Source organism: Chanodichthys erythropterus, chromosome 11 (assembly GCF_024489055.1).
Source record: "Chanodichthys erythropterus isolate Z2021 chromosome 11, ASM2448905v1, whole genome shotgun sequence".
In the NCBI taxonomy this organism is placed as follows: domain Eukaryota; kingdom Metazoa; phylum Chordata; class Actinopteri; order Cypriniformes; family Xenocyprididae; genus Chanodichthys; species Chanodichthys erythropterus.
In genome coordinates this window covers 54,351,956-54,378,537 of record NC_090231.1, presented here as the reverse complement: position 1 = coordinate 54,378,537, position 26,582 = coordinate 54,351,956, and the positions used below count along the sequence as shown (strand labels likewise).

General features: G+C 35.8%; 1 protein-coding gene across 1 annotated transcript in view; it reads left to right on the top strand.

Moving 5' to 3' along the window:
* pkd1l2b (polycystic kidney disease 1 like 2b) overlaps positions 1 to 26,582 on the top strand; it is a 54,541-nt gene that overhangs the window by 19,018 nt on the left and 8,941 nt on the right. The window contains exons 13-29 of the mRNA XM_067400068.1: positions 1,993 to 2,110; positions 2,397 to 2,522; positions 6,825 to 7,047; positions 7,140 to 7,330; positions 8,840 to 9,070; positions 10,085 to 10,186; positions 10,271 to 10,449; positions 16,042 to 16,188; positions 16,260 to 16,459; positions 16,714 to 16,949; positions 20,226 to 20,786; positions 20,873 to 20,975; positions 23,588 to 23,728; positions 23,809 to 23,994; positions 24,240 to 24,570; positions 25,832 to 25,965; positions 26,050 to 26,177. Of these exons, the coding sequence (XP_067256169.1) occupies positions 1,993 to 2,110; positions 2,397 to 2,522; positions 6,825 to 7,047; positions 7,140 to 7,330; positions 8,840 to 9,070; positions 10,085 to 10,186; positions 10,271 to 10,449; positions 16,042 to 16,188; positions 16,260 to 16,459; positions 16,714 to 16,949; positions 20,226 to 20,786; positions 20,873 to 20,975; positions 23,588 to 23,728; positions 23,809 to 23,994; positions 24,240 to 24,570; positions 25,832 to 25,965; positions 26,050 to 26,177 (3,337 nt within the window). The remainder of the gene's footprint in view (positions 1 to 1,992; positions 2,111 to 2,396; positions 2,523 to 6,824; positions 7,048 to 7,139; positions 7,331 to 8,839; positions 9,071 to 10,084; positions 10,187 to 10,270; positions 10,450 to 16,041; positions 16,189 to 16,259; positions 16,460 to 16,713; positions 16,950 to 20,225; positions 20,787 to 20,872; positions 20,976 to 23,587; positions 23,729 to 23,808; positions 23,995 to 24,239; positions 24,571 to 25,831; positions 25,966 to 26,049; positions 26,178 to 26,582) is intronic.

Below are 26,582 nucleotides of genomic sequence, written 5' to 3'. Positions count from 1 at the left end.
CCGTTCTGTGAGGAGAGTATTCGTCCTACACAGAGGTATTTTAACTATTGCAGTTTAGTTTCAATTCAGCTCTCTGATACACAACGTTATTATAGCTATTTGAATGACGCTGGAACACGCAGACATCAGGATAGCTATAAACAAGGCATTCTAGAATTTAAGGAACACGCTTAATTCTTACCTTATAGTATGTGTTATATAGATCTGAAATTTACTGCAGACTGGAGTTTAGAGACAAGACAGCAGACTGGGGCTACAGCTCTCACTCATTCAAGCACTCGTTCAAACGGACCGCGCCGTGCGCGCTGCATACGTCACACAAACACTGAGAGGTTTAATAATTTGCGTTGATAAAAAGAAAAATGACTTGATATGTGCTCCAAATTTAGATTAAACTGCCCGCATTCTCCACCATTACTGTAGGGAAAACACCCTAGGAAGTAAAATTAGCTCAAATGAAATATTTAGGGAATTATAAAGAGTTGTTTAGATTACGACCGAGCAACTGATTCGTCCAGCGTTCATTTGCTCGAGCCGTAATAAGCTCTTGTAACGGATATAAATATCCAACAATCGTGAAAACACTGATTAGAGCACGGTAACTTGATCACAGTTTAAGACATTAAATCATAAAGCACATAATACAAGACACTTTCCTTTTAAAATCTACAAGAGATTTTATTTATTCTAACACAAACTAATCTAACACAAAGGCACGCACACACACACACACACATTCATACGCGTTGCAGTAAGAAGGAAATGGGAGAGAAAGAGTTTTGAAAGAGAGAGAGAGAGAGAGAGTGATCTGATTAACCGAATTCCTATCAATGCATTTCAAGGACCAGAACGAACCATGAATCATTCATTTATGCACCAGTTCAGTTTTGGTCTGGAGGTACTTGCTTGCGTTGACTAAGGTGAATTTCCCTCGTCGTGCAGAGAGGGGTTTCCCAAGTCGATGATTGGTCCAGATCAGGTCCGTGTGGAACAATGAAGGAAGTCTCTTTGTCGCTGGAGTTGAAGCGGCAAAAGTCGTTGGTTGAACTTTGCGGCGAAACGTAGGACACGAGACTTTCAGCGGTAAAGGAAAATTAAGTAAAGAAAAGAAAAGTGAGTGAAGGTTGGATGGCTTGAATGAGCGGCTGGTCTGTTCTTCTTGTTACTCCATTGTTCTTGGTACTCTGGTCATGGTTTCTCTTACCAGAACTAACCAACTCCAGTTCGTTTACTAACCAACTTCTCTCATTCACTATCTTGCCATATGATCATTTAAACTGAGTTGTTTGTCACACCTCAGAGGAGTCTTGGCCAATCAGACATTGACCCGTTTCAAGAGGGCCTTCCTCTGCCCCCAATAAAACCTAAGTGTTACATCCCGGTCTGTCTCTGCTTTAGCAGAGTGCCATTTTAACACAATTGCTATTAAATGGAATACAATACATTTTAAACAGATTTCATTCAAGTCAGAATATAGGAAAGGGAGAAAGAATCAAATTAAGTCCAAATAAGGCATACTTCCAGTCATTCAGTCAAGAGTTAACGCATTTACACGAATTGTGAGTGTTCTAAAGCCTAACTGTTTACAGGTAGTACTTGTAGACACATAGTGCAAAATGTGTGTAGTTAAAAGATGTTTGATTAGTCCGTTAAAATTGTTGGAACAATTTTGAAGCAGATTTATTTGTTCAACAGTCTCTTTGGCTCTCCTGTGAAGTAAGGAAACAAAAGGGTCTGGATTGTCTCTCTGTCTTCTTGGGTGACCCTTTGGTATGTCGCTTCTGCTATCAGGAAGCATGTGTCGTAAAAGTAACCAGCCTGGCTTTATCTGCAGACGGTCCGGAGCCGGAACCTCAATTCTGAATTAGAATTATGTTTTGAAAGAACCATCTAAATGATTCATTTGTCTGGTTCGTCCACAGTTCTTACACAGTGAAAATAAAACTGAACATTGAAAACATTTTGTGTGTGTTTTGATGTTTTTCTGATTAGGTTATCTCCAGCGAACCTCCATAAAAAGCCTTTCAGTGTCCAGAACAGTTTAGCCGGCTTCAAGCTTCCAAATCTGGGCTCTGATATACTGCCTGTAGATGAGCCAGTGGATGTGAAAGTGAGTGTTTTGTTACATTACGTATTATCTTTTCCTTTAGTCAAAGGCGTTGTCTAAAAAATCTCTAATCTGAACAATCTCTGTTCTGCTAAAATTTAAAGTGCTAAATAGGCCTTGTCACTGTTACTTCTGACATTTTTAAAAGCATTTAGTCAAGAATGATTCATACTTGCAACAAATTTTCCTCTTAGCTACATTGCTTTATTTTCAGAACTTCCTAATGTTACTAATGTTACAGATTCTTTGCACATATAATACAGTACACATACCTGTTCTCTTTTCACAGATGACACATTTTAACATTGATCCATGGATTGAAGGTCAGCCCATTCATAGTATTGTGGCTGGTTTGTCCCTTTCCAAAACAAACGGCTTTGGCATTCCAGTGGCAAACCTTACTGAGGAGATTGAGGTAAAAAGATGGATGACCTCTTGACACTAACTGGAACTGGAAATGTTTATGTGCCACTAGCATCACCAAATGGAATTACAAAAATAAGAAATTGACTTGTAAAAGTAATTTTTGAAACTGGGGCAATACATTTTCAAAAGGGCTTCTCATTCTAATCCCCGGTTTTAACCCTACATAAAGGAACATTTCATTTTTCATTGAAACCCTGCTCTGGGGATAGAGCAGGGTAGCGCTGTTTTTGCAATGTTAACTCGAATTGTGTTGCCATATGTGTACAGTGTGAAACAATGTGGTGTTATGCTGCATTACAGACAAGTCGGAATTTGGATTTTTCCCATGTCCTACTTCGAAATAATGTCTAGAATTCCAGATCAACCAGCATAGAGTAGGGCTACCTTAAAGGGATAGTTCACCCAAAAATGAAAATTTGATGTTTATCTGCTTACCCCCAGGGCATCCAAGATGTAGAGGACTTTTTTTCTTCAGTCGAACGCAAATTATGATTTTTAACTGCAACCGCTGCCGTCTGTCAGTCAAATAATAGCAGTGATTGGGAACTTGAACAACAAGAGTCGAAAAAACTTCCATAGACAAATCCAAATTAAACCCTGCGGCTCGTGACGGCACATTGATGTCCTAAGACACGAAACGATCAGTTTGTGCGAGAAACCGAACAGTATTTATATAATTTTTTACCTCTAATACACCACTATGTCCAACTTCGTTCAGCTTCCGGCTAGTGAGGTCAGATCGCGCTCTGACAACGGAAGTGATGTCTGACACTCATTGAAGTATATGGGCGAGACATCACTTCCGTCACCAGAACGCATTTTTTGACCTCACTAACAGGAAGCTGAACGAAGTTGGACATAGTGGTGTATTAGAGGTAAAAATTATATAAATAATGTTCGGTTTCTCGCACAAACTGATCGTTTCGTGAATTAGGACATTAATGTGTCGTCACGAGCCGCAGGTTTTAATTTTGATTTGTCTAAGCAAGTTTTATTTACTGTTATAGTTGAAGTTCCCATCTACTGCTATTATTTGACTGACAGACGGCAGCGGTTGCAGTTAAAAATCATAATTTGCGTTCGACTGAAGAAAAAAAGTCACCTACATCTTGGATGCACTGGGGGTAAGCAGATAAACATCAAATTTTCATTTTTGGGTGAACTATCCCTTTAAGTCAAGTCATCTTCATTTATATAGCGAATAGCACTTTTTACAATACAGATTGTTTCAAAGCAGCTTCACAGTGATAATAGGAAAATTAATGGATAGAGATTGTTTTGGCTTTACAGCAGCTCTAAAGTTATTATCGAGCTAAAGTAAGTTTTTTATTGAATCACTTCCGTTGTTAAAAATATGAATTATTAACTTAGGGGCCGCTTAAATTACACATTTTTAACTGAAAACAGAAGACTTTTAATGCTTTCTTGCCGTTCATTTATGTGTTTAGTCTATAGGTTTGTGCGTTTGAATGTGTATGTGCGCAGAAGCTTAGTCTTTGTTTACAAAGTGACATCGCCATATTACTTGTCTGGCCCACATTACACTGAATTATTAGTCGTTTCCGCGGATCCATGCAAACTGTAATCATTTTGATAAGGTTTTATCTATACATAGGGAAAGGAAAGGTTGCAGGTCCTTCATCTCATCTGGATACGTCCTGGATCTGGCAGACGGTAAACCTCAGGATAAACAGAGAGAGACTAATATTAGCGTAGACGTCATTCTTCTTATGAGTACAGCAGGTGTTATGGGAAGTGTTCCCGGTTCTGGCTGACCTAATTTATGCAGCCTAACAATTTACATGATTTTAATTATAGAAGTAGATAATGTGTTATGTGTATGTCAGGTTAAAGAGATGTGTTTTTAGTCAGAGTGTGTCTGCTTCCTGATCAATGCTAGGAATATTGTTCCAGAGTTTAGGTGCCAAATAGGAGAAGGATCTACCGCCTGCAGTTGATTTTGATATATTCTAGGTATTATCAACTGGCCAAAATTTTGAGATCACAATAGACGTGAAGGACTATAATGTGTTAAGAGCTTGTTCAAGTGCTGGGGAGCTAAACCATTTATTGCTTTGTAAGTAATTAGCAAGATATTAAAATTTATACGATGTTTAATAGGGAGCCAATGCAGTGTTGACAAAACTGCTAATATGGTCATACTCCATAGCTGCTGCGTTTTGGACCAGCTGGAGTTTGTTTATTAGGCGTGCAGGGCAACCACCCAGTAGAGCGTTACAGTAATCTAACCTTGAGGTCATGAACGCATGAACTAACTGTTCCACATTTGTTGTTGTCATTGTCATTGTCATAATTTAGATATATATTTAAGATGGAAGAATGCTGATGCTAGAAACATGGCTTTCAAATGAAAGATTGACCTTCTGTAAACATTTAAAAACAAACTTTAAAGGGGTGGTTGATTATGATTTAACTTTTTTTAACTTTATTTAGTGTGTAATGTTGCTGTTTGAGCATAAACAACATCTGCAAAGTTACGACACTCAAAGTTCAAAGCAAAGGGAGATATTTTCTTTTAAAGAATTCTCTGTTTAAGGACTACAACAAGCATCTTCCCGGGTTGGTGACATCGCTAACCCTAAAATTTACATAAAGCCAGCCCCCGAGAACATGCAACAAAGGGGGTGAGGCCATGTTATTGCAATACATTATGTAACACAAATGCAACAGCATGTCATAAAAGCAAGATGACAACATCACAAATTATAACCGTAATTAAACTATACCTGTTCTATCTTCATGCAGCATATATTTCTTTGGCTCTGTAGGCATCAGCAGTTCACACACAAGCGATTTATATATTATCATGACAGAATATGCTAATCAATGACTTTAAGAGAGTTAACTCCACATCAGCTACATAAATTCATCAACTAACCGTTCAGAAATGTCCTGTTGCATTCTACATGTTGTCACTTCTTTTTGAATCTCTCCATCAGTGTCCGACTCCAGTTTGAACATAAAAGGCTGAACAGTTTCTGACATTTTCAGTGAGTCTGCGTGAGGTAACGTTAATCGGAGCTGCTAACACAAGCCCCTGAAACTCCGCCCTCTTCTTGAGAGCAGCAACTCATTTGCATTTAAAGGGATACAGTGTTTTTGCTCATCCTCAAAAAGTGACAAATTTAACATGCCATAAAAATGATCTGTAGGGTATTTTGAGCTAAAACTTCACATACACACTCTGGGGTCATCAGAGACTTATTTTATAGCTTGTAAAAGTGCCATTATATGACCCCTTTAACATTAGAAATTAAGTTTATATAGTGGTACCCTATTTTTTTTTTTTCTTTTCAAAAAGCAGACACCAGCATTTTATATATATATTTTATATATATATTTGCTATAATTGACACAAAAACAGGAAGATTCACTCGTTGTGTCATGGCGACATCAGGTGGTCACAACATGTTAATGTGATGTGTGATTGACTGAAACTTGATTGAAAGTTAAAGGTGCTGTATGTAATTTTTTGACTGTTCTAAAGCATAAAAATACCATAATATGTTTGCAGATATTTAGGAAACATGCTAAGTTCACATACTTGTTTCTCTGAAAAACAATGCCAGTTATTCTACTTCCGTGTCGGAATGTCTGTTTTTGTTTTGGACTGTGTGATCCCACCCACTGCCAATTTACCCAATAATATTTCAACACCCCTAGTTGCCTTTTGGCGGGAAACACATGCAGCGTATTGCAGCCATGGAAGCCAGCAAACAAACTGAGTCAGAGATCACAGATTCTACCAGACCTAAAAAGCCTCAGCATCCATCTAAAAATCTCCATGAACGGAAGTGTAATATAATGCAAATACATTAGCTGATCAATTTATAGTGTAAAGCTTTCCATTGTCAATTTCGCTTGTTCCTGTTGTGTGTCCTCGATCTGGCAACCTGTGTGAGTCTTAGGAGGTGGGTGGGTGGGGGGGTGCAACTCTCTCCAATATTTTGTATTTGGACTGCAGTACACATTTAAACCGCTAGCTATAAAATGTGAAAAGGCAATTTATTAATACCCAGGAGTAATCGATAACCCCGGGTAAATTATGAGCAGCGTGAAGCAAGATAACCCAGGATTATGTTTACAGAGGGTTTAGAATGACCCAAAAGCTGATTTGAGTCAAAAAATAATGGGCATGCTTTTGGACAGGGGAAAGAATTTTAACATCAAACACATTACACCTATAAAAGTTTATGTCATCAGAATATGTAAATAGTCAAGAGATTTTACTAGTGAAAACTGATCAAATTTCACTTCTGTCAATCTCCAGATCTTATTACCAAGGCTGGACACAGCAGTGAACAGCACAATTCTGGATCTGAGAAACTACAGCACTTCGATAATCACTACAACCACCCCCAACATTACCCTGGTCTTAAAGTTACGTCCCTCTGAAGAGTTAACACTAATGTTACTGCTGGGTTATCAGAACTATCCAACTGAGGAAAACAATGTAGCCAAAGTTACACTTCCTCAACAAGGAAATTCACAAGGTAAGTCATTTGCTGGAAACAACACAATGGTTTGTTAACAGTGGGAGCTGCAACAAACACTGTTTTGTACTTTTTGTAATCTTTTCACACAGACGAAAGGTACACGTGGGTACTGGGCCCCAGTGACATGACAGTAGACACGGGCATTTACTACCTTCTGATACGACCTGTTGTTCCTCCGGGCGTGAAGTCTGTTGATGCATCAGTAACAATTACAACCATTACTGCTCAGTGCATTTTCTGGGAACAGACCAGATCCAACTGGAGTGACTATGGCTGTAGGGTGAGTGCTTGCTCTTTTCTTTTGTGTGCCAGTGGTGGAAACCATAAATGTTAACGTTGCTGACCTAATACTAAAGCCCAAAATATACTTCATTTGACGTACACAGGCATTCGACGCATACATGACGAGTTATAACCCATGTAAACATCTTTGCTAGAGTTGTACAAATGAGGGTACTTTCTAACCTCTTCGCACAATGTCTGGTCTGTGTAGGCCTCCATTGTTGCTGTAGCTTGCATGTGTTCCGGTCTGTTCTGTTAATGCAGTTTTTCTTCAACTACCTTGTGAATTGACGCCCCCAGGGCACTGTTGCCACCTTGTGGATAAAAAATATTACTGCAAAAAAATTAAATGCACATGTGCGACCTGCATGTAAAAAGTTACAAAAATCCGGCGGTGCTCTTCTGATGACAACATTTGCGTCACGCACACTGTATGCTGACCCTCGCGTACACATAAAAAGTGAAGTATACTTTGAGTTTAAGTGAAGTTCAGATAAACAATGAATCAATGAAACATCACTCTAAAACATCATTCTGCTGGGTTGTTTCACCCCATGTTTGTGTCAAATATGGACAAACCCAACTGTTGGTGTACATTTTTAAATTAAATTTTTAAACCCAATGGTTGGGTTTGTCCCTATTTGACCCAAACATGCACTGTAAAAAAAAATCCCAGTAAAATTTACGGTAAAAAAACGGCAGCTGTGGTTGCCAGAACTTTACCGTAAAAAATACAGTAGCAACGTAAAAAAAAATCTGTTAAATTTACGGTAAAATAACATATTTTATTAACTAATAAAATGTTAATTTACCAACCTAATGAAGTACTAATATATGTTTTGTACCTTTATAATACACTGACAGTCACCAAACACTGATAAGAGTCACATGATGAATCAGAGTTCATCACAAGCAGATTTTCCACAAGCTGAGGAGGACAATTCTAATATATAGAAGGTGCACACAGTGTCATTCACACACACACTAAACACCATCATGGTAACATGCATGAAATTTTAAAAATGCAATAAACATTAATTTAACAACATTAGATGTAACATAAAACCCTAATGTACATAACTGATTAATTTTTTTTTTTGAAGAAACTAAGTAGAAACAGAGTTATTTCAACGAAAATATATCAAATGTGAAGTGTCACGCAGGGAATTGTGGGAATGTCAATTTTCGGTTTTTCACTGTAAATTTTACAATGAATTGTTATTTTTCACTTCCAAAAACTATGAATTTAACGGTATTTTACTGTAAAATTAGATTAAATGTACCGTTAGATCTATTACAGTTATTCACCGTATATAGTACGGAAACTTTCTGGAAACCAATTGACAGTTTTTCACCGCAGCATTTTTTACAGTGTGGCTTGAAATAACCCAGCATAGAGTGATAAATTTGCTTTCCTTTCATTTACATCAGTTTATCAGTTAATGACTAACAAGGCCTTAGCTATCAAAAGTTTAGTCGTGAGATAACACTCTTCTTCATTCTTTAGGTTGGCCCTAAAACAACTCCAAATGTTACTCAGTGTCTGTGTACCCATTTAACCTTTTTTGGGAGCAGTTTCTTTGTCATGCCCAATACGGTAGATCCATCCAAGACAGCCGAGCTCTTTTCCAACTTTGCAAAAAACCCAGTGGTGGTGTGCTTTATCGGGGCTATCTTCTTAGCTTACATCCTGGCCGCGGCATGGGCGCGCAGGAAGGACCTACAGGACAAAGCCAAGGTCTGTCTAACTTTACTACATCTATAGTCTCTAGACTCTAGCCACCAGGAATTCTTTGTTTTAAAGTCATGCTTAAAATAATTTACCCCATTTACTTGACCCTTTGAACCCTTATTTAACAGTCATATTTATTATATACAGTTTATTGAAACTTAAAAACAAAGTCTAAAAGAACAAAAATTGCATGTGTTTTATGTTTTCTATCATATTTGATACATCAGGCTTTTATTGCTCATATAGTATGATATATGGAGCTAATACGCGAAGAGGAAAATTTACATTTAGTTTTAAATGTAGTAAACAGTAAACAGCCCCATACTAAGCAAAAATATGCAATTTTTGGTGCAGCTGAATATATGATATGGCTGATATTTAAGATGAAATATCGACAGCTTGCAATTCAATGAGATTATATTGTCTTGAACTGCTTGAAGGTTGAAGAGTCTGTGATGGAGTGCCCCCTGGTGGCTCTCAAGAGCACTTATAACAGTATAGCACATTACTTATATAAAATGCAAATAAATATCAGTTGTCATTCTATATCTCCCAATAATATGTCTTAGTAAGATGATATTTAAATATTTAGTTTTATGTAGTTTTTATTGTGGGGGCAAAACATATAATGTAATGCTATACGATGATTGAGAGATGAACAAATAAAAGTTCCTCAAAAGCCTGATGGATCATATTTGATTGCTACAAAAAATTATGTATGGATAATTAAGTAAACCTAAGTTGCTACAATCTAGTAACTGTTCATCTTGAAATATTTCTAACAATATAAAAGTTATTCTTACATTTACTTTATAAAAAAGATTTTACAGCAAAAAGTCATGCACCACGACATGAAAGACATGATACAAAAAAGTACTTGCCAAAAAAAGGCATAAACTTTGACAATCTGACAACAGCAGGCAAAACAGCAAAGTTTTGATACTGTTGATAATTTATAGACTTTAACTTTGGCCTTATAAAACTTATAAATAAGATATATTGTGTTCTTTCCTACAAAAGGTGAAGATTACTGTGCTAGAGGACAATGATCCTTTTGCGGAGTACTGTTACTTGCTGAAGATCAGCACTGGACATCGCATGGGAGCCTCCACTTCATCACGGGTTAGCATGTGCATTTAGCCTTGGCACTTCTTCAGAAATTCTGATCATATCTTGTTACATACCAACTCTGCATTGTGACTTCAGGTTATAGTGACTCTACAAGGCGCAGAGGGAGAATGTGAGCCCCATCACCTGACTGACCCTGATAAGCCAGTGTTTGAAAGGGGAGGTGTGGACCTGTTCTTACTCACCACCCCTTTCCCATTGGGAGAGTTGCATAGCATCAGACTGTGGCATGACAACTCAGGAGATCGTCCTGCTTGGTAAAATGGTGTTAAAAGAGCAGTTCACCTACTACAGTCATTGTTTACTCAACCTCATTATTTGTCTTAAAGGGGCGGTCAAACTACACTTTTTGCTCCATTGACTTCCATTCATTCACATGCAAATGTGGGAGAGGAAACGCAAGCTCAAGTGACAAAATTTTGCATTTTGCTGCGATCCAAATTTCAAGTTTGTTAAACTCTGTCCTGTGAATTCATATCATATGAAGATGTGTGACCAATAGAAAACTGATACGCAACATCATGAACTTTTATAGCTGAATTAAAACTTTAAATCTGCAAGATTGCAGTAAAGTGGAGTAAATTGCATATTTTTGACATTTTTTATGTTGAAATATGTTTTTAAAAAGACCGCAAAAATGTTGCTTGCTTAAAGTGTGACCGCAGCTTAAAGTGTTCAAAGTTCAAAATAAATAAAACACTTTTTTTTTTTTGTTAAAAGTGCTGACTATAATGTTTTCAGACACATAATTGCATGTTAATTGCAATTAAATGAAAATGTATTATAGTTTCAATTGATATTAAATGCAATTATCTGAACTTCAAAGTGTTTTTTGGCCCACTTAAAGGGTTAGTTCACCCAAAAATGAAAATTCTGTCATTTATTATTCACCCTCATGTTGAACGTAAGACCTTTGTTCATCTTCAGAACACAAATTAAGATATTTTTGATAAAATCCTATGGCTCAGTTTGGTCTCCCTTGACAGCATGATAATTAACACTTTCAGTGCCCAGAAAGCTACTGAAGACATATTTAAAACAGTTCATGTGACTACAGTGGTTCAACCTTAATGTTATGAAGCGACGAGAATACTTTTTGTGCACCAAAAACACAAAATAACGACTTTATTCAACAATATCTAGTGATGGGCGATTTCAAAACATTGCTTCATGAAGCTTCAAAGCTTTATGAATCTTTAGTTTCAAATCAGTGGTTCGGATCACGTATCAAACTGCCAAAGTCATGTGATTTCAGTAAACGAGGCTTTGTTACGTCATTAGTGTTTCGAAATTTCAATGGTTCACCACTGGGGGGCGTGACTTTGGCAGTTTGATAAAAAACTGCCAAAAATATCTTAATTTGTGTTCTGAAGATGAACGAAGGTTTTACGGGTGTGGAACGACATGAAGGTGAGTAATTAATGACACAATTTTCATTTTTGGGTGAACTAACCCTTTAAGCAGGACTAAAGTATATCTTTACATGTAATTTCATAATCACTTCTATTGTCTTTGAAATATGGTTAAAGTGCACTGCTGAAGTTACTGACAAGCATAACTAAAACTTTAATATAATTTCTATTGAATCTTGAATGCCATGTATTTAAATATTTGTAATTACACATTTATAATGATGTAGTTGCAATTTTGTAAATTTGAAATATATTAACTTTAAAAGTAGCTAATATTGAATAACACACTGCAGTTAAAATAATCAAGTATTTGCTTTAGTATGTTAGTCAACACATCAAAATAAGTGTACTTTAAAGCACAACAATGATTTTAAATGCACCATAAAGAATTTTTTTTTAACATTATTACAAAATGCATACTTTAAGTGTTTTAATGAGATAATCGTGAAAGTGGACTCTCTTTAATTGCACTTAAAGGGATCAGAGGTGTCAAGTAACGTGTCAAGTAGGCTACAAATACTTCGTTACCTTACTTAAGTAGAAATTTCGGGTATCTATACTTTACTGGAGTAATTATTTTTCAGACGACTTTTTACTTCTACTCCTTACATTTTCACGCAATTATCTGTACTTTCTACTCCTTACATTTTAAAAATAGCCTCGTTACTCCTATTTCATTTCGGCTTGAGAAAAAAACAACTATCCAGATAAATCGCGCCATTCGGATAGAGTGAATTTGATTGTGGTTGGATGAGAAGTATAAACATACCATTCTGACATCCTATTGGTTTGTACCATAGGTGGCGACCACATGCATTTTTTTTCTCATATAAAATTAATATATTTTGAATGGATTGTTGTTACATTTTTGTTATCTTCATTTTAGGATTAACGTTGAACAAAATGAATTAATAAAGCCAAAAATGTATTAATATACATTGTTCATTTTCAAATAAATTATTAGTGATAACTATAATACATTGGGATAGGTCAAAACATATCGTAATTTATGTATTTTAAATATATAAATTATACACAATTAAAATATGCACAAAATAATATTCTGTTTCTAGAGCAATAATAATTTTGAAACAGCTAATTCAGTAATGTTAGATAAACTCAATAATATGCCACTAGAAACAACTCAATGGTCATCCTGCCATTTTAAATAAAATTAAACTAACGGTAACGTTACAGGAGATCGATTTGCTGTAACGTTAAGTGCTCTATAATTAATTAGAGTAGGCTATCATTAGTTTTGTCCTGCTAATTATTATTTTTATACCCATAAAAATAATTAGTAACTGCCAGATAACGATCACCTGCTTTTTTTCTGTCATGGCTAACGTTAAGCATGTTATCTTAGCTAATAACATTTATTAATTAGCTTATAAAGCCCACATTTAACGTTACCGGAAAAACTGAGTGATCCGTCAGATCCTGTAGGTCGGTTAGTACAGTTTACTGCTGAACATCTCATTTTGTCGTTGTAAAAATAACACAGAAATCGAAAATTAAAAGTTAGTGATATATCTTCAATCTCCCCTCGAAGCTCCGACAGTTAAGAGAAGCTGTCAATCAAAACTGTCAATCAAACCGACACGCCCCGTTTCTATATCATCAAATTGCTAGCTAAAATCAAACTTATCACAAAAAAAAACACAATTGAATATATATCAGCGTGATAACAACTACCTTAAATGACCAAAACCATCTTTCTGAAATTTTTTATTGGAGAGTAATTATTTTTTTTTTTTGACAAGCGCCATTCGTTTGCATTGAGAGGGCGGGGTTTATGACTTGTACTGCATCCAGCCTCCAGGGGGCGATGAAAGAGCTTCGCTTCACTTTTCAGAACGTATGAGACACACCCGGTTTGTACACGATCCATCGCAGCTGGACATGTCACAAATCACGTCACACTCCAGCAAGGATGACAGTGTTGGGGGTCGTTACTCAAAAAAGATTATTTCTTAAAAGTTATTATTTCTACACTAGCTCATTTACGCTATCAAACGGGTGCTTTCTCTTCGTCCTCTGCAAATTAAGCTAGGTTGTTCGGTAGAGAGACGTTTGAATAAATTAGCGTATACACCGGTTTTTAAACTTTTTTTTTAGCGCAACCCTTTTTATTTATGTGACCCATAGTCATATACAACCATGTAGCTAAACAAGCCAAAACGAATTAATTTAAAACGAAACTGAAGGTAAACCTGCGTTGCTCTCATGGTGTTATACCTCTCTCTTTCGGTGAAGTGGAGCAGTGCTCTTGCTGAATGGCACGGATTGCACTCATAGACTGTAAAAAAAGATGGACGACGCGACGTCGCTTCCTTCCATTGTATTGAACTGAAGCCAAAATGGGCTGATGAATGGGCGCTGACACGTTACGCAATACGTCAAAAAAAAAAAAAAAAAAAAAAAAAGTTTGGAGCCTGGGCATGCGCAGAAGGAATCGTCAGTTGAGCCGGAGGCGGAGTCGCGATATCAAACTTCCGCCCAGACGACTGCGTCATCATTCTAGTATTTTAAATAGACTATAAAAATTATACACAATTTAAAAGTCTACCTATAAAATAATAGGCTATTCTGTTTCTAGAGCAATAATATTTTTGAAACAGCAAATTCAGTAGATAAAATCAATATAATATGCCAATAGAAACAACTCTAAATCGTCAGAAACGGTCCTGCCATTTTAAATCAAGTTCAACTAACATTACAGGAGATCGATTGCTGTAATTAGAGTAAGCTATCATTAGTTTTGTCCTGCTAATTATTATTTTATACCCATAAAAATAATAAGTAACTGCCAGATAACGATCACCTGCTTTTTCCCAACATGATTAACATTAGGTGTGTTATCTTAACTAATAACATTTATTAATTATCTTATAACGCCCACATTTGATGTTACAGAAAAAAAGTTCAGTGATCCGTCAGATCCTGTAGGTCGGTTAATAAAGTTTACTGCTGAACAACTCATTTTGTTGGTGTTAATGACAAAGAAATCGAAAATTAACAGTTAGTTAATACATCTTCAATCTCCCCTCGAAGCTCCGACAGTCCTCAGACAACCTGTCAATCAACTTCGAATCATGACGACACGCCCCGTTTTTATAGAATCAAATTGCTAGCTAAAATCTAAATCATCACAAAAACGAACAATTGAATACATATCAGTGTGATAACAACTACCTTAAATGACCAAAACCATCTTTCAGAAAGTTTTATTTGAAGCAGAATTTATTTTTAAGTTTTCACTGAAGTCTCATTCGACTGCATTGAGAGGGCGGTGTTTATGACCTGTACTGCATCCAGCCTCCAGGGGGCGATCAAAGAGCCCGCAGCTTTACTTTTCAGAACGTATGAGACACACCCGATTGCACTACGGACTATTGTACCTTTTATATGTTTTTTTTTTTTTTTTTTTTAACTGCATTTTATTTTTTATAACGAACAAGCTGCGATGTCACGTTTCCAGTGCTTTGTTGTGTGTGCGTGAGGCGCGGGCGCGATCAAACAGCTGTCTTTGCGGGGGATCCCTATGCCCTAATCCCTTCAAAGGGTTTACCCTCCATCAGTTGTACCCTTCGAAATCCTTCATTCCGAAGGGCCCTTTAATGTGGCCAGTTTTGAACACTTTGGTTTGGAACGACCCTTAAATATGGCGGCCATGATTGTTTTCACTCCGAAGTGCCCTTCGGAGGGCGATATATCCCGTTTGTTGCCGTTTGTTTGATGCTCAGCCGACGAAACAAACGCCAATTAAACATGTTCAGTCTGGTAAAAACAGACTCCAACCAACGCCAACAGGGTTATCACACCTATCCAACAAACTCCAACAGACGAGTTTGTTGGCGTTTTTTGGTGCGATGTGAACTGAAACGGCTGAACACTACCCACATTTGGCGGGTGTTAATGTCAAGCCCTGATTGTTACTAAGCCTGCCCTGGGTACACCAAAACTACCCGCATTTTTCTTGTCCGCTGCCCTCACAGATTCCTGCAGTTAAGTTTGGATGTACATTTACATTCCAATAAAGGTTATTGATGACATTTTGAGGAGGTGGAGTGCACAATAGGCCCCTGTGGCGCGGCCTAAGCTTTTGTCCTTAATGCCATTTTTTTCCTTACATTACTTTTACTTTTATACTTTAAGTAGTTTTGAAACCAGTACTTTTACACTTTTACTTGAGTAAAAAGCTTGAGTTGATACTTCAACTTCTATAGAAGTATTTTTAAATCCTAGTATCTATACTACTTGAGTATTGAATGTGAATACTTTTGACACCAGTGAAAGGGATAGTTCACCCAAAGATGAAAATTCACCCAAAAATGGGTGAACTATAAATTTAAGTGGCCTATTATTTCATTAAAAATACATTATCTGCAAGTAGGCTTACAGTAAAAAAAAAAAAACGCATTTTATATTTCTCAGGTATGTTAACTCTGTGATGGTTGAAGACCTGCAGACTGAGCAGAAGTGGCACTTCCTGTGCAGCTCGTGGCTGGCTGTTGATATAGATGATTGTACTGTTGAAAGAGTGTTTCCTGTAGCATCAGAGATGGACATGAAAGGCTTCAGGTGAGCTCATATCTTGCAGTGCTTTTGAAAATGCATTTGAAAACGCAACTAAAAGACTTTCCTTTCTGCAGCAACTTATTCTTTATGAAGACAACAACAGACTTCTGTGACGGCCACATCTGGTACTCTGTGGTCAGTCGACCGCCCAGCAGTCATTTCACCCGTGTGCAGCGTGTCTCGTGCTGTTTCTCAGTGCTGCTCTGCTCCATGTTGGCCAGTATCATGTTCTACGGGATCCCCACAGACCCTACGGAGCAGACCATGGATATGGGTATGATTCAAAAAGTATACTTATACTTATTTCAGTAGTTCACTTTAGATATTCTACAACTACATATCAACTAACTTTCATTCATTTGCATCTACATGTTAACTACCTCTCATCAGAGTATTAGTAGACTAAGTTGACATGTAGTTGCAAAATTACTTATAGTTAGTACATTGTCTAAAGTGAACTATCGAAATACAGTGTTGCCGTAACAAAATCATATAAATGTCCTACTTTTGATTCTCTTTTATCCAAAGGCCAGATTAAACTGACCTGGAGTCAGGTGAAGATTGGCATCCAGAGCTCCTTCATTGTGTTCCCCGTCAACCTACTAATTGTGGGAATCTTCAGACACTCACGTCACCGAAAAAAGAAGACAAAGAAACAAAAGGCACATAAGAAGCCTGAGCCTTCTCAGATGGAGAAAGAGATCCCATATGAGACCTTCTCTCCACATTTTGAGAACACTTTATCAGTAGATTTTCTTATTAATGTAAGTCCTGCATGTTTAATTAATTATGCACATTATTTTTGTTTAAAAAAAATTACAGTATGTTTAAGCAATTCAGCTAGCGATGGTAACCGATGTATAGCATGTCTACTATGTACTTACACTCTTAATATAAAGGCTCTTTATTGGCATTGATGGTTCCATGAAGAACCTTTAACATCTAGAACCTTTCCAATACACAAAATGTTCTTTATAATGGAAAAAGGGTTTTTCAGGTTAATAAAATGTTCTTTACATGCAAGAAAAAATGGTTCTTTTTAGAACTCTTCACTTAAAGGTTCATTGGGGAACTCAAAACTGTTCTTTTATGGCATCGGAAATATCCTTTTGGAACCTTTATTGTTAAGAGTGTTAAACAGTGATATTCTGAAATATTATTAGAATTCTACTGTAATATATTTCAAACTTCTTTTTATTCCAAAACTGGATTTCAACAGCCAGTTCTCTAGTCTTCAGTGTCACATGATCCTTCAGAAATCATTCTAATATGCTGATTTGCTACTTAGGTTATATTTCTATTATCATCACAGTTGAAAATTACTCTGCTGCTCATTATAGTGTGGAAACTGCGAATCATTGTTTTTTCTGTATTCTTTGATGAATAGAAAGTTCAAAAGAACATCATTTATTTGAAATAGATTTTTTGTAACATTATTTAGTGTCATTTTTGATCAAATGAATGCATCCTTGCCGAATAAAAGTAAAAGTTGAAAAGAAATCAGTGACCTCAAACAAACATGCACTCAAAAAATTGTTTAAGCCTTTTTTTTTTTTTTTAAAGATTTATGATTTTCGATTGTATAGTAAAATTCCATAAAATTGAAGCTTAATCAAATATTTAAAATATCTTAATGGAACAAGGGAAGGGATCTACAGAAGAGGATTAGGGCCAAGCAATAATAAGAAAATAAAACCATCTCGAGATTAAAGTTGTTAAATTTTGAGAAAAAAGTCAAGATAAAATGTTGAGAATAAAGTCATTAAATTACGAGAAAAAAATTTGTTAAATTACAAGAACAAATTTGTTAAATTACGAATTTTTTCTCATAATTTAACAACTTTTTTCTCGTAATTTAATGATTTTATCCTCAACATTTTTATCTCGACTTTTTTCTCGAAATTTAACGACTTTTTTTTCATAATTTAACAAATTTGTTCTCATTATCTAACAACTTATTTCTCGTAATTTAATGACTTTATTCTTAACATTTTATCTCGACTTTTTTCTCGTAATTTAACGAGTTTATTCTCAACATTTTATCTCGACTTTTTTCTCGTAATTTAACAACTTTTTTCTTGTAATTTAATGATTTTATCCTCAACATTTTTATCGACTTTTTTCTCGAAATTTAACGACTTTTTTTTCATAATTTAACGAATTTGTTCTCATTATCTAAGGACTTTTTTCTCGTAATTAATGACTTTATTCTTAACATTTTATCTCGACTTTTTTCACGTAATTTATAATTTCTCGTAATTTGTTCTCATTATCTAACAACTTTTTCTCGTAATTTAATGATTTTATTCTCAACATTTTATTTCGACTTTTTTTTCTCAAAATTTAAAGAGTTTTTTCTTGTAATTTAACTAGTTTATTCTCAACATTTTATCTCGACTTTTTTCTCGTAATTTAACAACTTTTTTCTCGTAATTTAATGATTTTATCCTCAACATTTTTATCGACTTTTTTCTCGAAATTTAACGACTTTTTTTTCATAATTTAACGAATTTGTTCTCATTATCTAAGGACTTTTTTTCGTAATTAATGACTTTATTCTTAACATTTTATCTCGACTTTTTTCACGTAATTTATAATTTCTCGTAATTTGTTCTCATTATCTAACAACTTTTTCTCATAATTTAATGATTTTATTCTCAACATTTTATTTCGACTTTTTTTCTCAAAATTTAACGAGTTTTTTCTCGTAATTTAATGAGTTTATTCTCAACATTTTATCCCGACTTTTTTCTCTAAATTTAAAGACTTTTTTTCTCATAGTTTAATGAATTTGTTCTCATTATCTAACAACTTTTTTCTCGTAATTTAATGACTTTATTCTTAACATTTTATCTTGACTTTTTTCTCGTAATTTAACAAGTTTATTCTCAACATTTTATCTCGACTTTTTTCTCGATATTTAACAACTTTTTTTCTTATAATTTAACGAATTTGTTCTCATTATGTAATGACTTTTTTCTCGTAATTTAATGACTTTATTCTTAACATTTTATCTCGACTTTTTTCTCGTAATTTAACGAGTTTATTCTCAACATTTTATTTCAACTTTTTTCTAGAAATTTAACAAGTTTTTTCTCGTAATTTAATGAGTTTATTCTCAACATTTTATCTCGACTTTTTTCTCAAAATTTATCGACTTTTTTTTCTCATAATTTAACAAATTTGTTCTCATTATCTAACGACTTTTTTCTCGTAATTTAATGACTTTATTCTTAACATTTTATCTCGACTTTTTTCTCGAAATTTAACGAGTTTTTTCTCGTAATTTAACAAGTTTATTCTCAACATTGTATTTCGACTTTTTTCTCGAAATTTAACGAGTTTTTTCTCGAAATTTAATTTAACTGTAATCTCGAGATGGTTTTCTTTTTTTTATTATTGCTTGGCCCTAATCCTCTTCCATACATTTCAGTTTATGTTTATTCATAAATAAAAAAAAAACTAAAATATTTAACATAATTTAAATTTATGAATACGAAATCATATAAACTGAAATGTCTATTCCTTTGCTCGATTTTTTTTTAACTCATTTAAAATTCTTAATTCATAAAATGATTAATATGTAAAGATTATTCATTTCAATTTAATGAGATTTTACTATACAATTGAAATTCCTAAATTTAAAAGTGTGGTTATAATCTTGAGTGTAACCACACTGTAATTACTTGATGTGTTCATTGCCGCATTGGCTACATAATATTTCACAATATTACTGTTTTTACTGTATTTTTAATTAAAGAAATGTAGCCTTGGTGAGCAGACGAAACTTCTTTTAAAAACATTAAAAATCTTAGTGGTTCCAAACTTTTGGACTGTACTGTATATATCATTTATCGGTAGCACTTTATTTTACAATGTCCGTTACACATCTTACATGTACTTGTTATAAAATTACAACAAGCAACTAATCCTAATTATGTAGTAAGTACATGTAGTTAATTAATGTTAGTCAGTACTTAAATGTATAATTACACTGAAACAAGGACACCCTATAATAAAGTGTAACCATTTTTCATTAGGACATACAGAGAATCACATACTTGTTTGGAAATGCCATGAGATGCCCCGTCCCAAAAACAGAGAAGAGCCCTGATAAGGCAGACGTCAGCACTTTACTGTCAGAGCTGCAGAACCTCATCGAACAACAGCACTTCATACACAAAAACGAAACCTCCTCAGTTTTCTGGGCCTACAGCCATCATCTGTCCAAACAACTTGAAAACTTGGAGGGAGAAGTGAAGCTGCTGGGGCCTTCAGGCTTTTCTAGGCCTGGGAGCTACAGCCAGGTTTTACTGCAGGTCCAGAGCATGAAAAAACTGCTGGAGAGTCACCGTTCCTCCAGACCCATCACTGAGCAGCGGACCTGTAGCTTGAGCCCTAAAAAAGACAGCAGCAGCAGGAAGGGTCTGCCCTGGTGGTTTGTGTATGTGGGTTGGCTTCTTGTTGCAGCCACAAGTGTGGTGTCAGGGTACTTTACCATGTTGTATGGACTGAAATATGGTAAGGATCTCTCGATCAGTTGGATAATCTCCATTGCGATGTCCTTCACTGAGAGCCTCTTCTTCACCCAGCCCGTAAAGGTAAAGAGCTGCAGTCAAAATGCTATGTATTTACAATGTTGTTATTTTTTTATTTTGACTCTGTTATTGTGCATTTTATTTGGCAGGTGTTTTGTATGGCAATATTCTTTGCATTGGTGGTGAAAAAAATCAATTTTGAGGATGCAGAACTTATTGACGCTTTACGTAAGAAAACAACCACTTGCACAGGTACATAAGAATTGAGAAGCACCCCCAGTATACGTTCATCATATACTTTTTTTGCTTCAAATCCGCTAAATTCAGAAAATACCGGTTCGTTGGCAGAAACTGCTAAACACCACTTCCCTTTGTCAACAAGCCTCTGAGTCCACAGAAGAACCAATTGGAAGATGTGAATTGAATGATTTGATTTCAAGATGAATGACAGTGTGTGTTTGAGCCACTTTCAATTGCAGAGCTGCACGTTTTTATCATGAGTTGTTCATTGTTACAGTGGCAATTATGACAGGATATTCCTTTTGTTGCTGTAAAACTGACAGAAACAGACATTTTACTGTCTTATTGTCCAAAGTGGTGGACTTGCAAAAAAGCACACATAGACTTAGCGGTTTTGCCGCAAAAGACAGTCAAATTTGCTAAATACAAGTAAATAGACTAAAGTGACATTTTTGAAAATAAGAAGTTTTAAAAGGTTAGTTCACCCCAAAATGAAAATTCTGTCATTAATTACTCACCCTCATGTCATTCTACACCCATAAGACCTTCGTTCATCTTCAGAACACAAATTAAGATATTTTGATCAAATCCGATGGCTCAGTGAGGCCTCCATTGACAGCAAGTTAATTTACACTTTCAGATGCCCAGAAAGCAACTAAAGATGTATTTAAAACAGGTCATGTGACTACAGTGATTCAACCTTAATGTTATGAGGCAATGAGAATAATTTTTGTGTGGCAAAAAACTAAATAACGACTTAATTCAACAATATCTAGTGATGGAAGATTTCAAAACACTGGTTCATGAAGCTTTACGAATCTTTTGTTTTGTTACGAATCAGTGGTTCGGAGCGTGTATCAAACTGCCAAAGTCACGTGATTTCAGTAAATGAGGCTTCTTTACATCATAAGTGTTTCAAAATTTCAATAGTTCACGTGACTTTGGCAGTTTGATACGTGCTCTGAACCACTGATTTGAAACAAAAGATTCGTAAAGATTCGAAGCTTCATGAAGCAGTGTTTTGAAATCGCCCATCACTAGATATTGTTGAATAAATTGCTGAATGTCTTTATTTTGTTTTTTTGGTGCACAAAAAGTATTTTTGTCACTTCATAACATTAAGGTTGAACCACTGTACTCACATGAACTGTTTTAAATACGTCTTTAGTTGCTTTCTGGGCATCTGAAAGTGTTAATTAACTTGCTTTCAATGCAGGTCTCACTGAGCCATCGGATTTGATCAAAATATCTTAATTTGTGTTCTGAAGATGAAAGAAGGTCTTACAGGTGTGGAACAACATGAGGGTGAGTAATTAATGACAGAATTTTCATTTTTGGGTGAACTAACCCTTTAATAACTGACAAATAACCGTTTCGTTGCCATTACAATGAAATTACTGAACCTAAACAAATAGGAGCCTGCGAAAAAATGCTCATTTAAAAGAAAAGATGTCAGATGGACTTAGAGGTTTTTGCAATGGAACTCTTCACTTGTTTTTCATAAGGGAATGTCTCTCATATTCTTTTTAACACTAGAACTACCAAGGCAGTCATTTTGACCGTTTTAAAGATTTGCAATGTAATAACTTTGTTGAAATAAAACCCATATAACTACAGTTCCATGACTTTTCTTAAATTAATGTAAATTTTATTTTAAAATTATTATTTTATTAAAATTACAAAACACAAAAGAGTTCTGAGTATTTCTACCTTGAATGGCCATAGCGGTCAATTTGACCGCACATATTACAGGCGTTGTATCTCCTCAGCGCTTTTTCCCGCCATTAAAGATGTGCATAGCTGTTGCCTAGCAACCTTTCTCTGGCAGTTTTGTATGCTTTTGCTAAGCTAAAACTTAGCTTTACCGTCAAAATGGCAACAAGAAAGAAAATGACTGTCACTGAGGTTTTATCCTTGCTTGAGAACATTGATGATGCAGTCTGATGGAGGAGCAGAGAGTGATGTCTCTTGGTCACTTGACAGTTCGTCTGACACTTATTTAAATTTCAATTTTGTGTTATGATGTTTATTATCTGTCCTAATATAACAGAACTATTTATTCATTCTAGATTTCATTAGAGGCTGCATAAAATTGTTTCCGATTCGTGTGGTCCAAACATTTCCGATAATGCTAAAGCATTGTAAACTCCAAAAGTCAAAATGTATTGAATAAAGACAGATGTAATCATTTCCAAAATTCACAATATGTTTTTATCTAACGAAATATTCTGCTTCATTTTATATTTGTTGACATTTTGACTTTCAAAAACAACATTTTAACTGCGGTGAAAAACTTTGATCTCCAGCTTGCCGGATGCAAATTGCGGAAAGCAAATTGGGGCATGCACTTTTGTGGGAGGTCTATAGCTCTTACACAATAATATCACGAACATATTATATTATGTATGCTTAAATTACCCCACATTTTTCATAAAACATGACCATAGAAGCTTTGAAGTAAATATAACATGACAAAAATGACATTCACTGCTGTCTGGTATGAACAGTCAAAATGACCGCTATTGGCAGTTCTAGTAGTTATAGAATTCCGGTAGTGCTAGTGTTAAAGAGCCTAATCAGATCTTTTTTTGATTTGTTACATTCAATTATGATCTCTTCAATAGATGGTCTCTATGGAGTGCGACTTGCTAAGAGGGATTGTTCACACAGCTTCTATCAGCCTCCACCTTCCAGTGATATTGAAAAGCTTAGGAGAAACATGGTCAAACAGCAGAAAGTACGGGCGCTCATCATGGAGATTCTAGGTAGGAAAAAACAACTGTTCCCTTTCAGCCGATGATCATGTGAAAGAACGGTTGAGCACAGACTTTTATTTCCTTCGCAGTTTTTCTGGGGTTCTTGTGGATGCTGCTCTTGGTGGCATATGGTCAGCGAGATGAAAACGGATTCTACCTCACTCACCACATCCGGCAGAGCTTCAGCAATGGCATTTCAGACAGTATGAACCACAATGATGTGTTCACCTGGGCTAATACTGTCCTTCTTAGTAACCTGTTCGGAGAATATCCAGGTAGCTCCATTATCTTGATATGTCAAGAATATAACAAGTGCACAGTAATCTTCTTTAATTGGTATTTAAGATACTCGTGGACCACTAAGGACTCCTTTTGGTTTTCTTACAAATCTTCTTCCCATTTTACACTATCCAAATAGTGGTGAAAATCTATCAGGAGGATCTCGAGAGCTTTAGTTTCAACCCATTGAGCTCAAGTAAATGACTGAATTATTGACTGATGTGTTTTAATGTGTTTCAAGGCTTTATAACAGATGGAAACTCAAAACTTGTTGGGACTGCTCGTCTTCGTCAAGTTAGGGTGACGAGAGACTCTTGTATGATTGCTAAGTCCATGCGTCACGCTGTTCCCCACTGCAATGCCCCTTACTCTTGGGAAAATGAGGACATGGGCTCTTACGGTCCAGGTTGGGAAGAGTTTAATTTTGTAAATGCTTCTGAGGACACCGTCACAGCTTGGCAGTACCAAAGCCAGTCCACGCTCAAAGCACTTCCCGTTTGGGGTATGATTGCACTTTATAGAGGAGGAGGCTATGTCATGGACCTCGGTTCTGACCTGCAAAACGCGAGCTGGTGAGTAATCGCATAAATACGAAAAAAAATTACCTCCAAAGTGTAAATTAACTTGCTTTCAATGCAGGCCTCATTTAGTTGGACCAAACAGAGTGGCTGCGTTCAAAATCGTATACTCTCTTGAGTAGGTACTTTTTGAATTTTGAATAAGTAATTACTTCATGATCGCTAAAAAAGTATGCTCTATAATAGTATGAATGTAATCAGGATGTACTACGTTCGCCATGCTGTCTTTATCATGTGACCTACCAACATCAGTCACATTTCATTAAAAATCCTCTCCCATTTGGCCTCATGAGATCCATTGTATGCACACTTCAGAATCTAGCCAGAAGTAGTAGGTCATCCTGGTACTTTTTGCCTAATCTACTGTGAATTCAGACATACTTCTTTTGTCGCATACTGTTTTTCGCTTACTATATAGTAGGGGAGTATGTGATTTCAGATATATTTCACTATTACGTGACTCTGCCCACTGAATTAGGATAGCAGAATGTATTGTTACAGGAAAATGTTACCCTTTACCTGCCAGACATCTGGCCCACATCTGGATTACACGCGGACCAGATGTGGGCCAGATCTGGGCTGACACTATGTTGTTGTCAGGGCTTTAATTAAATATATTATACTAAGACCGACGGAAAATAAAAAGTTGTGATTTTCAAGGCTGATATGGCTAGGAACTATACTCTCATTCCAGCGTAATAGCAGGCGCAATGATATTACGCAGCGCCCGTGAGCCTCTGCTTGCACAGGGAACGTGCCCTGCAACCATGGAGACGTTTGTGAGAGACGCTGCGTAATATCATTGCACTGCTGCAGCCATGGTACGGCAGCAAAGTTCCTTGATTATTACGCCTGAATGAGAGTATAGTTCCTAGCCATATCAGCCTAGAAAATCGCAACTTTTCATTTTCCGCCGGTCTTAGTACACGATGTAACTACAGAAGAGTCAAGTTTTAAATAGGAAAAATATCAAAACTCTTTGGTCATTTTTAAGCGCGATGCTAACGGTCTAATCAGATTCAATGAACTATGCTAAGCTATGCTAAAAGTGGTACCGCCAGAACCAGAGATCGGCTGAATGGATTCGAAAACGGTAAAACTCAACTGTTTAACTCTAGGGGAGTTGGAAAATTAGCCTATTTTCAAAAAAAGTGGAGTGTTCCTTTAAGCTTTAATACATTTTTATTTATTTGTTTATTTAATTAATACATTTTATGCATACTATCCTAACAATATAGCTCCCTTCAACCAACAGGAAGCTTCAATATCTATTTAACTCCACCTGGTTAGATGTGTACACAAGGGCGGTTTTTACAGAGTTTACGGTGTACAATGCGAATGTCAATCTGTTCTGCATTGTCACGCTGATACTGGAGAGCACTGCTGTGGGTGAGGAAAAAGAACAATCATTCCCATTCATATAAAACCTTCATGTTTTATTGCAAAGCTGAGTTTACACTTTTTATTTTACAGGTGCATTTCAGTTTCACAGCGTGGTGCAGAGTGTCCGACTTTACCAGTCCACAGGTGGCTTTCAGTCGGTTCTCATGGCCTCTCAGGTCTTTTATTTCCTCTTCATCGTCTACTACATGTTTTTGCAGGTCAGCTTTCTGATAGAATCATTTCATTGAACTTTTAAAGGAATAGTTCACTCAAAAAATGAAAATTCTTTCATCATTTGCTCACCCTCAAGTTTTTCCAAATCCACATGACTGTCCAAAAAGGTTCCAAAAGGGGGTTTTCACAGCGAATGCCATAGAAGAACCATTTTGAGTTCCCCAAAGAACCTTTCAGTGAACCATTTTTTTCTATATGAAGAAAATTGTAATAATCTAAAGAAAGTTTTTCGACTAAATAGAACCTTTTGTGCAATGAAAAAGGATCTATAGATGTTAAAGGTTCTTAATGGAGTCATCAATGCCAATAAAGAACCTTTATTTTTAAAGGGTTAGTTCACCCAAAAATGAAAATTCTATCATTATTATTTATTTATCATTATTATATTT